Source organism: Dermacentor variabilis, chromosome 1, assembly GCF_050947875.1.
Source record: "Dermacentor variabilis isolate Ectoservices chromosome 1, ASM5094787v1, whole genome shotgun sequence".
NCBI lineage: Eukaryota > Metazoa > Arthropoda > Arachnida > Ixodida > Ixodidae > Dermacentor > Dermacentor variabilis.
Genome location: NC_134568.1, coordinates 159,031,050 through 159,047,483, shown reverse-complemented (window position 1 = coordinate 159,047,483; position 16,434 = coordinate 159,031,050). Strand labels below are relative to the sequence as shown.

The following is a 16,434-nucleotide window of genomic DNA, read 5'->3' as shown; positions in this document are numbered from 1 at the left end:
GATGCATAGTCACCTATCCAATATAGCAGGTTACCCTCGTTTCCAAATAGTTTCGAGTTGTGTAGCTCAGGGAATGTACAGTCGACCAAAAAAGTTTGCGGACCAAGAGACCTGACGAAAAGCCGAATTTCTCCGCAGCCTCAAAACGTAGCCTGGTATTCCCATTTAGAGCCTTTACTGGTATATGTGAACAACATTGTGATGTACGCTTTTACTGGCTATGTTTAAAGGCTGCTCATATATATGACATTTTCTGAGACCCCGTGGTCCGTAAACTTTTTTGGTCGACTGTACAGTCGCCTTCAATAGGAGCTGCAGCACGGTGACTGAGATTGAAGGGGCTCTAAGACTGCACGGCGGCGCCGAGATATTATATATATATATATATACACACACACAAACGAGTAACGGTGTTGCGTTCTCAATTTTTTTTTCTTTTTGTATATCGTTGACGCCGTCCAGACTTGGAGCATCTTCGACCACGAACACCGTGTTGCAGCTCATATTGACCGCGACTGTACCTTCTCGCAACAATGATGTCCTTTTTGTCTTTTCACGCTAGCCTGTCTGTTCTGCGTGGTGCACGCGCTTTGCCTAACGCCAAAGGTCACAGTTGCACAAGTTCGTGGATTGCAGTGGTTTGTACTATATTGTGGAGGACGTGGTTAACATCGCGTATCCATTTTAGGTCTACCCCGGAATGTCAGAGTAAACACCACCCTAGCAATAGACACTGTCCCATGGGAAGCGGCAGCATAAGATCGAAGTTGGCGAGGGTCCTTTTGGGCGACGACGTAGAAACAGTGGCGGCGAGCTCTCGTGCAGGGCGTTATCTCGCGTCACGAGCGCGCACTCCTATATGCCTCGTTGTTTCCCTCAGCGTTCGCTGGCAACGGCTCACATTTCAGGTGCTAACTTTTACCTCACAACGTCTATCTATCGTCTACATCGTTATAAGCTGCGTGAGACGATCAATCACTGTCACATCAATATAATTTCCACGTTTCCGGGTGTCCACGAATTGCACATCACTGAAAGAAGCCGTTTTTTAGTTGAACGTATGGTCGGAAGCGTAAAAAAACCGCAGAAAGAAAGAAGCGAAAACGGACGATTAAATTTTTATCACGCCATCTGGCCATGGTCCGGCACTCTCAAGCAACGCGCGAAGCTGCTAACGGTGACGGGCTGCTGCTTCTCAAGGCCACCACAGCCACCACAAAGAGAACAGAACCGGTAGAACGTGGCTCGACAGGTCTGCGCGAACTGTGGCACCCCGGTAGCGGAAACAAAATCGGATCATCTTCGCCGGCTCGTTCGCGATTCTTAGGCCGAACGCCGGTAACTGTCGAGGAGGCACGTTCGGGTGTTTCCGTTTGCCCGTAAATCGGCGAGTTTACCGGCGCTACCATCCGCACTGGAAAGCCCCAGGGGAAGCGCCTGCTAACAGCCCTGAAAAGCAGCAATAATTGGAACTCGTAAAGGGGCTAAATATTGCCACAACTTGCAATAGGCGCCGCAGAATTGGAAAGAAGACGCACGCTCCAAGCGCCGGCACCTGGTTTGCCGAACGCCATTGAAAAAGCAGACAAAGACCCTCCGATCCACGTGCGCGCGCTTGAGTTTTTCGTATGCTTGGTTGAATGTTAGAGACTCGGGCTCAACGCCTCAACTAAATGTCGCCTGTTTTCCTAGAATGTGACAATATTACACTTTCAACGTTGGCTGACATGGCAGCTCTTCTCGCAAACGTTGCCGCAGACATGGTCATGTTCAAAATAACGTTTTCTGAAAGAGTACGCCACCCGCGGACGCGTTTATTGCTCACCCAGTGGGTTGATACGTGTGCCTCCTCGTAAGCGACTCCGTGATTAAACGGTGACAATTTAAGTAAATTCGCGAGCAAGCATCATACACTGCGATGCGAATTATTCATTCCCGCAGAAAAAAACAAGTTCATTTTTGCGAAGTGCTTAAAGTTCAGCGTGGCAAATACGGTGCAGTGAGTGCCGTTCATGTATAATGCCTTATGATCATAGGAGTTGTAGTAACGCAAATTCTCCAAACAAGAGCGTCGGCAATCCTGTAATACAGTAAGAACTCTATAATCGGCATTCGCTGCGTGTCACGTTTTCGTAAGGCGAGTATAATAGTGGGAAGTGAGGCGCTAAATGTTTTGCTATAATTATAGCCACAAGACGCCAACAGACAATGAAGATGTAAGTTCGGGTCCAACCCATAGCAAGAGGTCCCTTCGTTCACCTTGATTTCCCTTTTCTTTGCTATTCCTACATTTGAATTAAAACTAACAGTTAATTTCCCCGTTATATTTTCACTCAATTCCAACGCGTTATTTCCCAATGTTTTACCTGTTTTCATTGCCTTCTTGTAGAGTGCGCCTATCACGATAGTATAGTCTGAACGAACCCTAATAGTAGAGAACTGTCTGCAACTTTTGTTGCGTAACGAAACGTAAACGCGAACACACTGTACTTTCCTGCGCTTTGCGTTCCGTAGCTCTACCATGTGTTGCAGTAATTCGCTATCAGCTAGCTTGCCTGTCAGTTCTATTGCATTCCAGAAGCGCTTGGGCCTCGATGTACATTAATATACCTTAGCCAAAGGCGTTAAAGCCCCAATTTGCGCAATAAAATTTCAATAATACGCATTACCTTATGTGTGCTTTGAGACAGACGAAAGAGCAACTACATACGGCCTCGAGAGAAAATAATATGATCTTCACTGAGCATCAGTTTAACAAATGCACTGTTCCATCGCCTCCTGAATGAACGCTATTTAAGGACTGAAGCTGTAAGATTCGTCATATTATATATATATATATATATATATATATATATATATATATATATATATATATGATGAAAAGCTGGTACCAAGCGCAGCTTAAATGCCTGGGGACAACACCCTATAGCATGCATACTGAAAAAGTAAATATTTAAACTCCGCACGGCCCGCAAAAAGAAAAAGGAAAAGAAGAAAAAAGGGAAAGAGAAAGAGCAGAATTTATCCGTCACTCAGGAGGACCAAAAATTAGGGGCGCCGTATAGGAAACTGTACGTAGTTATAGCGCTCCTACCGCGCTGCGAAACTGGTCGTGCACTGCATGCATGGAAATCATTATTAAAAGCGAGCGCTTTCACATTTCAACCCAAAAATCTGAAGTTGCAAGGAACACTTCTTCGATGGGCGTACCCTTTACAATGCGCAAAAAGTGACGTACAATAGCCACTGCGCTGTGAATATATATATATATATATATATATATATATATATATATATATATATATATATATATATATATATATATATATATATTACTGCGACTGCGAAATAGTAAAACCGTACATGTGCGTTCATTAAACCGCAACAAGGGCGGACACGCATGGTAAAGTACTCGCTCAGCTGGTGACCCGCTGAATGAGCGCGCAGCCAACGTCTCACGCGTAGTAGTATGATGAAGTTCTTGCCAGTTTCGAGTCCAGCTGGACCTCACTATGCCAGAGTTATCGGAAAGATGTTGATAGATCGCAAGGCCATCGTTGAAAGCTTTTGGTGCAAATATACAGGTTGTCCCACATAACTTGAGCCAAAGTTTTAAAAATGAAAGGTACTTCGGACGCAAGTTGAACCGAATGCCTAATGTTGGCACTGGCCTAGAGTTACTCAGGCTATTTTTTTAATTTTCCACTTAACAGATTAGTTATGTTTAATTATTCAGCTTTTTAAGTATTGGTTGCAGACCCCAAGTGCGATACGCAAAGTTGTAGAGCACCTTCAGAAACCTCTCAATAACTTGTTTCCAACACGATATATCTCACGTGGTCCTTTTTTCCTCATAACCTGTATATATACATATAAACAGGGTGATAATTTTAAGTTTTATGGAATTTTTAAAAATCGCCTGTGGCACATACGATAATTCTAGTCCTTGGGCGGGATTACTCGACGAGGCGTAACTAGCAAGAGAAATCGAAACACATATTCTCCTTAGCAAAAATTCACTAATTAACTTCTTAATTATATTACAGCACATATTGGAATTTACGAATTGTAGCCGGTGAGCTTGCAAAACGTATCCACTTGAATTTCCAGGACGGCACCAGTTTCGAGATATCATTTCACAAAGTGTGGAACGAAATACATGAGCGTTCCAGTTACTTTTGTGCTTCAATGCATAAACGATCGTTTTGTTGAAAAAAAGCAAGTGGAAGAACCGTGTATTTTTACGGCGAGTTCGATGGCGCATGTCTAATGGAGCGTTTTGGCACGTAAACCCCATTCTGGGGGTTTACCTGCCAAAATCGCGCCGTGGCGGGGGGAGACTCCGGATTAATTTCGGCCACCTGGGATTCTTTAACCTGCACCCAATGCAGGGTACACGAGCGTTTTTTTCCGATCGCCCCTATCGGAATGCGGCCGCTGTAGTCAGGAATCGAACCCGCGACCTGGTACTGAGCAACGCAAGGCCACAGTCACTAAGCCACCATGGCGGTTGAGGATAATGGCCTTGCGCAAAATAATAATCGCATAACATCCGCTGCTTCGCGTTGTGTGCATGTGCGTGTTGCATGCAGGCGTTTCATTACTCATAGCGCGACCTTTGCGCTACTGCGGCTTCGTTCCAAACGCAATAGGCAACTCTGCGTAGAACTCAGTAATGTTCGTGTGATGATGTCAGCGGATCGAGCGGTGCAAGCGACTCGAATAAGATGACGGAAAAAAACTTGATGCTTATAAAGTATGTTTCAAGAAAAAAAAAGATAAAGAACGACGCCGACATTCGTACAAAGTAATTCGTGGTTGGATTTTGTAACTATTCTTTTTTTATAATATTTTTTTTCCTGCTTCATTGGCTCAAATGAAGCTGCGCCCCTTCAGCATCCTTACAAAATACAGAGGATTATCCACTACAAGATGTACCAGACTTAACGTTAACGTAGTTGCATTTCACAGAAATCGATTCGGTGTCGTTATTTCCAGCGTGACGAGGTTTATTGAACTCGTCAAGCGTCAGCTGCAGGAACACTGCGGCAGCAACGATCGCTCAGTCAGCTTGATGGGTGAACTGGCCGCGCGACACGCGATGGCGACAGGACTTTTCAGTGTCATTCTTCTTCCTCACACTAGCAAGACGTTTTATTAAGACGCACTAATGCGGGCAGCCACTGTCAACTATACGCCACAAGCCACTCAGTTTATCGCTCACACCGTCCCGGTTCGATTAATGTAATGCCTTCGCCACCGATGCCGATTGTCATTTCCAGCATTCTCTCGTGGTGCCAGGCGAAGCAGTCTTCAGAACTCGTCGCGCGAAATGTTTGGACAAGAACAACCAATATTTTTTTTGTCTGCACACGGCGTTGATCAATGTGCTACAAAATTAAATCAACCTAGGGAGGGGGAGGGGGGCTATCCAGAGCGCACATTGTTCTTTATGTGTTTAAACTTACATCAACGAATGTATACGCCCGATAGCATTGGTTGAATACCAGCCATTTAGCGTTAAACGTATGTTATCGGCCTGTTGACGCTCTCTTCTCCCCATCTCTTTTCCGGTATGAAATCGCGCTACACATGCTTCGAACACGTCATGAAGCCACGTCCTGTATTTAGGGCTTCCGTCTGTTGGCGCGCGCGTATACGTCGTCTCGTCTTTCGGGAGACAAACACAGGACGCCGGCCTCGGAACCGCAGCGAGGCCCGCCGGCGTTTAGAAGAAATCCGGTGAACCGCTCCGCGTGTACCATCGAGACCGGCAGACGCGCTCTTTAAACAGGCGGCTGCTGTCACCGCTCAGCTACGCGTTGTTGAGCGATCACGCATTCATTCCGTTGACATGGCCTATACTGACGTCGGTACGGTCGGTGCACACAGAGCGATGTGAGCAACGCCCGCTGCACGGAAAAGAAAAGAAAGAAGGGAAAAACTGCACATAATCAGTGATTTTTCTTCTTTTTTTTCCTTGCGAGATCCGAAGTCAGCCCCGAATGCTGTTGAAGCGCGCTGCAGAAGGTCTCCTCCGATATAGGCGCGTCAGAATTCACCGCCAGGAAGGCGATATTTCAATGGCCTCTGCTGATGGTGATTTCCGAGCGCGTCAAAACAGTCGTAGCGCAGCGCCGCAATGGAATAACGTACGGGCCTACTTACCCACAACCCATATTCGGAATTTCTTGAGGGCTGGATTAATCGACATCCGACGGCGCGACGTGCAGCACGACAACGCGAACAATGGCTCGTAAAGTGAGACCGGCGCCGAACAAAACACAACCGGAGCACGCGCCTCGTCGCTTCTGCAGGCGACACCCGGAGCAGCAGACGACGAGAGCCTACTCTCCGCGCACCCTCGACTGCAGACCTCCGGGACAGGTTCCCGCGCACCCAACGCTAGCGCCCCGGTGAGCTGCGCTCGCGAACTAACGGTGTGCGCCGGGCAGAGGAAAGCAACAGAGCGCGAAGCGATCTGTAGCGCCGCCGCTGCTGCTGCCTTCTGCGTATGCAACTTTTTTGTTATTATTATTTTCTTTCCTTACCGTTTGACCAGGTAAATTGCCTCGCCAGAAAGAACGGAAGGGTCCCACCGGGACTACGAAGTGCTTCCTGGATCCTGAGGATATCGGACGCACAACGGGGATCAGCACCGTTAGACGCTTTACTTTGCTTATTCATCTGCGTGCTTGGGAATTTGCCAGCTTGTGCATCGTCTTTTGTGTTCCACGATAGGGTCGAATAAGTCGGAAGCGATTTGCTTTTTTTTTTTTGCATGTTCTTTTGTGTCAGGGCAAGTGAACCTGAACGGCCGGCTTAGCTTTTTATTTTATTTCCCCGTAGGCTCGCTTTATCGCGCTAAAGGTCTCCGTCGCGAACCAAAACTGCACGCACCGACCGTATTTCTGTTCTTTTCATTCCGCGCGCTCTGCCCAGAGACGCGTTCTTATATTGTTCAAAGGCTGCGATGTTTTCGGTCGTTTCGCGCCGCGCGCTTTGAAAATCGTGACCGGCATTTCTTTTTGTACACGCTGCTCGGCCGGCACTGAAAGAAATCCCCAAGCGTTAAAATATGCTAGAAGAGGGTTCTTCTCCCTTCCCCCACCCTTTTTTTTTTTTTTCGGTTTTAGTGTACGCGGTTGCCAAGCCACTGTGTCAGTGGGCTAATTTCTTTTCGATGCATTGTGTCTTCCTGTTCTTGCTTGCTTTCCTTGTGTGCGCGTGCGCGCGTGTTTGTGTATGTCTGTGATCGTCTCCCTCGCTTTTATTTTTTCGCATTCTGACGAAGTTGCAGAGCATGTGCAGGTGTGCGGGGACGATCCAGCGAAGAGCACGTGGAAACTGCGGAAAAAAGGAGCGGGGAGAGAACATGCCAGTAGCATGTCGGCCACGATCGGGTGGTTTGGATTTTTGGATTCTGTCCAACGGAACGAGGAGCAATGGAACTACATACGTGGGAGCAGAACCTCTCGGCTTATGTCTGTGACTTGCCGCGCGATGAATATTCAATACGGCATATTTTTTATCTCATTTTTTGTCGACTATGTTGGGAACGCGAATGAGCCACTGCCACGCGGTTACACAATAATACTTTAGGCCGCCACCCACCCTCAGCAGCGCACAAATGTTACTTCATTGGATTTCGTAGCAATGAAGAGCAGCGGTTGGATTACGTTACATTGGCTCGTCTTGGTTTGCTCAGCTGAACGGATGACGAAATCAAAGGAGAATACGATGACGTTGACACTCGCAAATGGTTGTATTACAAGATCATTCCATAAAATAAATAAATAAATAAATAAAACAACCATGTCAATCTGATAACCTATGTTATTGAAGAATTTTCGTCCCAAGCTTTGCGACCTATGCAAGTGGCTACACTTTATTGCGTTCTTTTTGATGTGTATAGCCTCGACCGGCTCTCGTGTCAACTGATCATCGCGCTTGAATAATATCAACGGCATTCTTTATAGTGTAGGCGAAAGTGCACGTAATAATTCCTAAGAATCCAATGTTCATGCTCTAATTCTGACATTTGTAGAACGCCCAATTTGACCTATATGTAGCTTTAAAACACGATAACGGTGTTGAGCTTTAACGGATCATTCAGAAATTAGGTGCGAAAACATGAGTATCGAACGCTCGAGTAAAAAAAGTAAAGGTGGGCGAATTTCATATTTTTCGAATACGAATAGCAAATATCGAATATCTTATCGAATATCCAATAGTCAAACGTAGACGCGTGTGCGTATTTTCAGTAGGAATATTTATTTTTGTATATTTAGGTGCCATGGCTGTGATGACTAGACGAAAAAAAAACAGCTAACTATAAGGGACAAGTAATAAATTTTAAATACAAGATCCCTAATTGTCATTAAAAAACTGGACGAATAGCCACTCAACAGCCTTAGAGCCTGGATGCAAATAAGCTTTGTAAAATGAATGGCTGCTGCGTAGAATGGAGCTCTACATAAATGCTAAGTGAATTTGCCGAAAAACGATCGGAACTTATGTAAAAAAAAAAAGTTCCTGAAGGGCTTGTGTACCGTAAACACATGCAAAAGAACCCATTGCCAGAAAAAACATCACTGGTTGTAGCGTAAAAGATGCTTGATAAATAGAATGCGACGAGCACTAAGTGACAGTCTACAAGCAAAATTAGCATGATGTCGTGTAAGCTTCCGCCGTGAAGACGAAAGAAAAACGTGCATTATCTATTTTGTTTCAGCATTCCTTGGAAAACTTCTGGTAATACGCGATTACGCGATACTTCGGTTAGCATACGGATAGCAGTAACAACACTTTAACAGTCGGTTGTTGCAAAACATTTGGTTCGCTTGGAATATTCGAAAATAGATAGCGAATATTTCCTTTTCGAATACGAATAGCTGGTATGTAAACGACAAAGAACGAAAGTGTCCAACTGAAGAGATAAGATAGAATTCGCGGAACTGTCAAAACTGATCAACAAAGCGAAAATAAGTGATATTCGAAACTATAACATGAGAAAGACTGAAGAAGCCGTAAAAATGGACGCAGCCTGAAATCAGTGAGAAACTTGGCATAGGACAAACCAAGATGTATGCACTGAAAGATAAGCAGGGTAATATCATCAGCAATATCGAAGATATAGTAAAAGAAGCGGAATGATTCTATGCTAACCTGCACAATACCTAGAGGAGTCAGGGTATCTCCATTAGAAACAGTAATGAACAGGATATAGAAAATCCTCTTATAACTAGCGATGAGGTCAGAGGAGCCTTGCAAGACATGAAACGAGGAAGATCGGCAGGAGAAGATGGAATAACAGTCGATTCAATCAAAGATGGAGGAGACATAATGCTTGAAAAACTGGCGGCTCTTTATACGAAGTGTCTATCGACTGCAAGGGTCCCAAAAAACTGGAAGAATGCCAACAGTATACTAATACACAAAAAGGGAGACGTTAAAGAATTGAAAAGTTATAGGCCCATTAGCTTACTCCCAGTATTATATAAAATATTTACCAAAATAATCTCCAATAGAATAAGGGCCACACATGACTTTAGTCAACCAAGGGAACAGGCTGGCTTCAGAAAGGGATTCTCTGCAATGGATCACATCCATGTCATTAATCAGGTTATCGAGAAATCCGCAGAGTACAACAAGCCTATCCATATGGCTTTCATAGATTACGAAAAGGCATTGCATTCAGTAGAGATGCCAGCAGTCATAGAATCATTACGTAATCAAGGAGTACAGACCGCTTACCTAAATACCTTGGAAAATATCTACAGAGGCTCTACAGCTACCTTAATTCTACACAAGAAAAGCAGGAAGATACCTATAAAGAAAGGGGTCAGGCAGGGAGACACAGTCTCTCCAATGCTATTCTCTGCGTGCTTGGAAGAAGTATTCAAGCTATTACACTGGAAAGGCTTAGGAGTAAGGATCGACGGGAAATATCTCAGCAACCTCCGGTTTGCCGATGATATTGTTCTATTCAGCAACAATGCAGACAAGTTACAACAAATGATTGAGGATCTTAACAGAGAGCGTGGAAGAGTGGGTGGAAGATTAATATGCAGAAGACAAAGATAATGACGAATAGCCGGGCAAAGGAACAAGAGTTCAGGATCGCCAGTCAGCCTCTAGAGTCTGTGAAGGAGTACGTTTACCTAGGTCAACTAATCACAGGGAACCCTGATCATGAGAAGGAAATTCATAGAAGAATAAAAATAGGTTGGATCGCATACGGCAGACATTCTCAGCTCTTGACTGGAAGTTTACCATTATCATTGAAAAGGAAGGTGTAAAATCAGTGCATTTTACCAATGCTGACATATGGGGCTTGAGAACAAATTAAGGACCGCGCAAAGCGCGATGGAACGAAAATTGTTAGGCATAAGGTTAAGAGACAGAAAGAGAGCGGTTTGGATCAGAGAGCAAACGGGTATAGACAATATTCTAATTGACATCAAGAGGAAAAAATGGAGCTGGGCAGGTCATGTAATGCGCCGGTTAGATAACCGTTGGACCATTAGGGTTACAGAATGGGTGCCGAGAAAAGGGAAACGCTGTCGAGGACGGCAGAAGACTAAGTGGTGCGATGAAAGTAGGAAATTCGCGGGTGCTAGTTGGAATCGGTTGGCGCAGGACAGGGGTAAGTGGAGATCGCAGGGAGAGGCCTTCGTCCTGCAGTAGACATAAAACATGATGATGATGATGATGATTCGATTCGTAGTTGCAACTCTGAATATTCGCCCACCTTTAGTAAAAACTCATTTGCGATATTTAGAGCGGAAAACAGCGCGAGTAATAGATGTCGAAGCTTTAGCTACGCCGAACAAAGAGAGTCAGCCGCTGACTCTTCCCTGGAAGTTGGCTTTACCGTAGCGACATTGTACTTTTGTGGAGGGTTTGTGCTTTGAATAGCGAATGCAGCGTCGGCGTTGTGGCCCGGAGAAGCCTGACCGAGTATACTTTTCAACTTTTGTTTTTCCATTGCGTTTCAGATGGCAATGAACGAAACGACTACCAATATGTATAGGCGGTGAAGCAGAGACAGGCAGTTGCTTTGGAGTTGCGCCTGTTTATGAACAGTGAATGCATGATTTTATTTTCTGAGCAGGGTAATCGGGTTGAATTTCCCGCTATGTACACCACTAGGTCGCGCGCTTGCGTAAACCTGTCTGCATGGCTAGAGCACTGCAGGTCAACGCTTCTGTCGTACCCGCACGTACTAGCTTGACCTGCCACGTAACTGTGACGCGCATGAACTCGGCACCGCGTTTCGCGTCGCCGCTAAGATTGCATCTGCACCTTTAATTTTTTTCTTTTCTTTCTGACGTGAATCGATTTTATAACAGCTCGATGGGGGACGCCAGCTGAAACAGATGGAACGAAAACGTGTTATGGAATTATCGCTTATGTCACTGCCACCATACTAACCACGCATTTTACTTTGATATCGTTGTGTAGAGGAAAGAAGTCATTACGCGACCACGCATGTGTCGCGTGCGCAGATGTCGCGGTTGTCGCGCCACGCATGACGCAATCGGAGCTAAATTTAGGCTCGCGCGCGGCGTTCAGAGAGGCGCAGATCAGTGGCACGTTTGCCCATGTGAGCAGGTAATGGCCGCGTTTGAGAGAGCTCACTACGTCATAGTAGCTGTAAGCTATCGCCCGCCGTGGTTGCTCAGTGGCTATGGTGTTGGGCTGCTGAGCACGAAGTCGCGGGATCGAATCCCGGCCACGGCGGCCGCATTTCGATGGGGGCGAAAACACCCGTGTACTTAGATTTAGGTACACGTTAAAGAACCCCGGGTGGTCGAAATTTCCGGAGTCCCCTACTACGGCGTGCCTCATAATCAGAAAGGGGTTTTGGCAGGTAAAACACCATAATTTAGTTTCCTTTTTTTTTACAAGTTGTCAAGCTGGTGTTGGTTAAGAGTTGTAAGGCCTACAAATGTGCAATGTCTTGCAAAAACTTCAAGCTTGCTCGGTTATTAGTATTTTGTTATTCTTTACAAAACCGATTTGAACGGTTCTTATAAAGTTGCGGGTGCTAAATATTTTCGATTGGTGGAGATTTACAAATTTTGTTGTGATTTAGAACGTCTTGCAGAGTTTTCCTATCCTTTCAGGAGCGTCGAGAACTAGAGAAATTTCTGAGATATACGTGTGCTTGTGTTGCCCCTATTCTTCGTCCCTGTTTGTTTGCGCACAAGAAGTTTTAAGATGAATTTGTTCCAACTAGGCCGACTCGCAGTTATGCAAAATCAGGTTGCTTGTGTTCTTTCGAATCACGCTACGTGTGGAACCTCACAATCTGAGGGCGAACGCGGAATTCAGCTGTCACCGTCCATTGCTATGTAGGCCTAAGTATGTTATCAGAGAAAAAAAAACCAGTACACGGCTAATAAATTCACTGCTTATTCCTCTCTCACACGGACTCTAGAAAAACATGAGATGTTTAGTTAAATTATTTACGTCATACTGGCGCATATTATATCTGAAGTGTTCCAAAACGCCTGAATTGCCGAAAACTTACTCAAGCTTTAACGACAACTATAGCGACGTTGCAGCAAAATTTCGCGGAACTTTCGTGACTCGTCCCTCACAATTTATCAACACGCTTCAAAAAAATTATGCGCCCAGAGATCACAATAGGAGCCCGCCTCCGCACTTCAGTGGTTGGGGACCTTACCCGCAGACGGTGTGATCAGAAAATTAGGTATGTCAAGCACACTGCGTCATTACGGGCCGCTAAGCAATACAGCCTATATAGAAGGAGCATAAAACTAACAGTGGTCCCCCTAAAAAAGAAGAAGAATGCGACAAGACGACGAACCGCAACGTGCTTCATCACACAGAAGGCTGCATGTGGAAATCATTCTCTTCGCTATACCGTAAACTTGGTCAGCAGAGGAAAAAGAAATATTTATTTATGGCATAGCAAAGCACTGTCGCTTACTTCTAAGCGCAGGATATCAGTAGCCGCATTGCAGCAGCTGTATACACTGTTAGGGCGGTAACCGCGCCGCGCATGCATTGCGAGCGAAGGCGTCATCGGTCTTTGCAGTGCATTTAATATCTGACCGCACACGTCGACTATTTGATCCAGGGAAGTTTCGAAAGCTTGTTCAGACTGCGCACAGCCCACTCTTAACATAAAGGAGCCCTGAACCACTTTTTATCGAAGTGGAGAAATGCATTTTCTATTTCAGAAATACTTTGCCGCAAAGAGTACTTGAATGCGTTCAGCAGAAGCGGACTTATTGGCAAACAGCCCTTTCGCGGTGCTTCCGCTCATCCTTCAATGCCTTGCACTGCGAAGGCAACGGTGGAGCGGGGTGGTGCCCACAACGCTCCGCCTACTGAATGTCACCGTGGCGCGCAGTTGAGATTTTATTTTGGATGTTCACGTAGACCCTACAACTTGCGATTTTGGCGCTTGCGACGGGCGAAACAAGCCAAACGCTGCTGTCCTCAGCGAGCCGCAGTCCGCAGCGACGTGCAGCTGCAGTGCGTATATGCGCAGCGTTTGCTTTCTGCACGACAGGGCTTGAGTGCGTGCTCGCGCTCATGTGCTCCAGTCTGGCCGTGCTGCGTGGCGCGGACCGGCTTTGTCCTTCGCCAGCTGTCCTGCACTAGCCAGATCCAACTTGCGCATTTTGAAGCGCTATCAGTTGCTCAGGTCTGCCAAGGCGTCTAACCAGGAACGGCCACGAGTGAGTACGCGCTGGTAAGCAGGCGTGTGCTCTGACCTTAAGCTTCACGTGGTCCGGGGTTAGCTGAGTGACCAAAACTAGCCAAAATTAGGGAGACCCGATGGCTACGACACCGATAAGCAGGGTGGCCAAAGTTGAATTCCTACGCGGCTGCGCGGGCGAGCGTGAGCAGACGATAGTCGGCTTCTTCCGGACGTATGTACGTAATCATTATCTGAATTCGAAACCAGACATTCTCTTACTTCAGCCTGTTTATTAACCTTCGTCAATAAATATACACAGTAACATTAGGAAGAATTAAGCGCACTGATCCAGACACCCTTCTTGTGTATCATGATGTCAGCTAGTGGCCAATAGCAGCCGCATATGGGAATCTGGTATAATACTAAATAAAGCGCCCAGAAAAAGCAAGCAGGCTTCTGTTCAAAAGATATCGTTTGAGAAAAACGTGACTTTGCGCTCCGCCAGCGAGCTTCACGCGCCGCGCACGACCGCGAAACTTGGCTGAGGTGTTCACAGCAGCGTATATGCTATCCGCGGACTGTGCTTGTTCACCAAGCCCGATGGGTAGTTCAGGGCCCCTTTAAAGCGAAGCTTGCTTTGCCTAGCATACCATGGTTTGGCCTGGCTCGGTCGGTCTGTTTGTCTGTCTGTCGGTCGGTCGCTGGTCGGGTTCTTGCCGAGTATATCCAACTTCACTTAAAAATGAAAAAGAAAAAAAAGAAACGCATCCTGCGCCGGAACTATGGTACATACCCATACTATGACACATACCCACAACGGGGGATTGTACAAGGAGCGAGTCCGTGTGCTCATTATGATGATGATTTCTATACTATTCCACATACACACAACGAGAGATTGGCCGAGAAGCTGGCGGTACATATCGTGCCAACGCCAACTATTTGTTTGAGATGATCACCGCGTACTGATGACGATCATATAACAAAATAAATAAATTATGATTTCACGCTATGGCACATGCCCACAACGGGGGATCGGCCAAGAAGCGGCCCGGGACACTTAAAATAAATAAGAAGAAATTAAGAAATATAAGCCAACATTTGTCGCATGGCGCAGCACGGGTGAGCGAGAGCACACGCACGCGCCAGTTTATTTTACGCCAAAGACGAAGGAACGAAATGGGCAAATTTATAGCATATTATTACCCGCTTCAAAAAGCTTTGCTTCTTATATTGGTTCCAACGTGTGCGTGGGATGTCCGTAATTCTTTCTTAAATTAAAGAAAAATGCTAAGCCTTCCTCACGCAGAAATATTTAACCTTGAGGAATACAGTGTTATGTAACGTTATATGTGCTTGGCGCCCGCAGATGTGGCGACCGAAACACCGGAGATATGCGGAAGGGAATATGCATAATAGGGAGTTTTAGAATAGGGGCCCCAATAGTTTGGGGCCCCAAAGAGCTTTGCGGGTGTTAGCGTTGGGGCACGCAGGATTGAAGAGTTTTAGAATAGGGTTTTACGTTTGCGGATAGCGTCTTGCGCTGACAGCGCCACTACGGCGTCAAAGAAAAGCTATTAGAAATAATTAAATAAAATATACCATTTTATGATAGGAATAATAATTTTGACTTGCGTGTATTCGCATTTAATTACAATTTAGAGGCTATTCTGTAAGCAGCAAACAAGTTGCGCTTAGTTTTGAGCAAACAAAACTTTACTAGTCTTCACCAGCCAAGCTTAGCCTTGTTATGCCTACGAGCCATAAAATCCACAATCGAATTCAAAATCAGCGGCGTCTAATGAGTCAATCTTCATAACACACGCTAGTTGAGAGAAAGCGATAACCGCACTCACTTCTCCTAGCTTGCGAACTTCACGCGTTACCGCGAATCGAACCCAGTTTGGTGCTAGGTTAGAGCCGTCGCTTCGATGGGTGCCGCCATGTTTGCCGACGCAAAACTTTTGGGGCCGCTATTTGGGCTCCCGCTAAATCGGTGAAATAGCGTTCCCAACGGAAAACCCAAAGGCAGTTTGCGTCTTGCGCATGCGCAGTGGCTTCGACGCTATTTCTTTGGGGCCCCAAAACGTTTGGGGCCCCTATTCTAAAACTCTCTAATATCGGCTGACGTCCCAAAGCTGCACTGTATACATGTATCAAGTACGCTGTTACTTGGCTCTAGGTTATAACTTCAACATCTTTTAATGTACACACATTTATGTAAATCGAAGTCATCCGCGAGATAAAATAAAAAGGAACGCACACGAGCTTTTCTGCATCCTTGTACTGGCATCGAAATATGGCCACCACAACCGGGATCCAATCCTGCGACCTCGAGCTCGCTGTGGCGGGTATCATGCCTCTATTGCGGGCATTGTTTTCGGTGCTGTCGCGAACCAGGGGCACTAGCTATCATGACGAAGACCTTAATGTAGAAGGCCAGCATTAGGTTTTGTTGCGTATAAAAGTTCACGCTGAAACGTCTGAAAGTCTAATTTCTTCGTCTAATTTCGTTCAGCAGATACTGCTTCGAGAGGTTATTAGCACGCTACTAATGAAAGAACCCCCTTCTTATGTTGTTTTTCTTGTGGTCTGTTTCTATACACGAACAAATGATAAAAGTTACGAACAAAAAACAGAAAAGCATTATGGAGAGGAAGGTGCAGCTTGCATGACAAACTGCAAGCGATAACTTAGGTAATAACGCATTTTTTTGTTACTTAACTTTCTTAGCTGTATACCAAGCACGGGGA

The 16,434-nt window shown here is 45.7% G+C and overlaps 1 protein-coding gene across 2 annotated transcripts in view; it reads right to left on the bottom strand.

The window, feature by feature from the left end:
• The window catches only part of LOC142587396 (uncharacterized), a 43,665-nt gene that overhangs the window by 21,121 nt on the left and 6,110 nt on the right, over positions 1–16,434 (bottom strand). Inside the window, exon 1 of one of the 2 annotated variants that reach the window (XM_075698374.1) lies at positions 6,169–6,391. The exons of the other annotated variant lie outside the window; for it this stretch is intronic. Within the exon in view, the coding sequence (XP_075554489.1) occupies positions 6,169–6,214 (46 nt within the window). The 5' untranslated portion in view covers positions 6,215–6,391. Of the gene's footprint in view, positions 1–6,168; positions 6,392–16,434 lie in introns of those variants that run through there. 2 annotated transcript variants of the gene reach the window in all.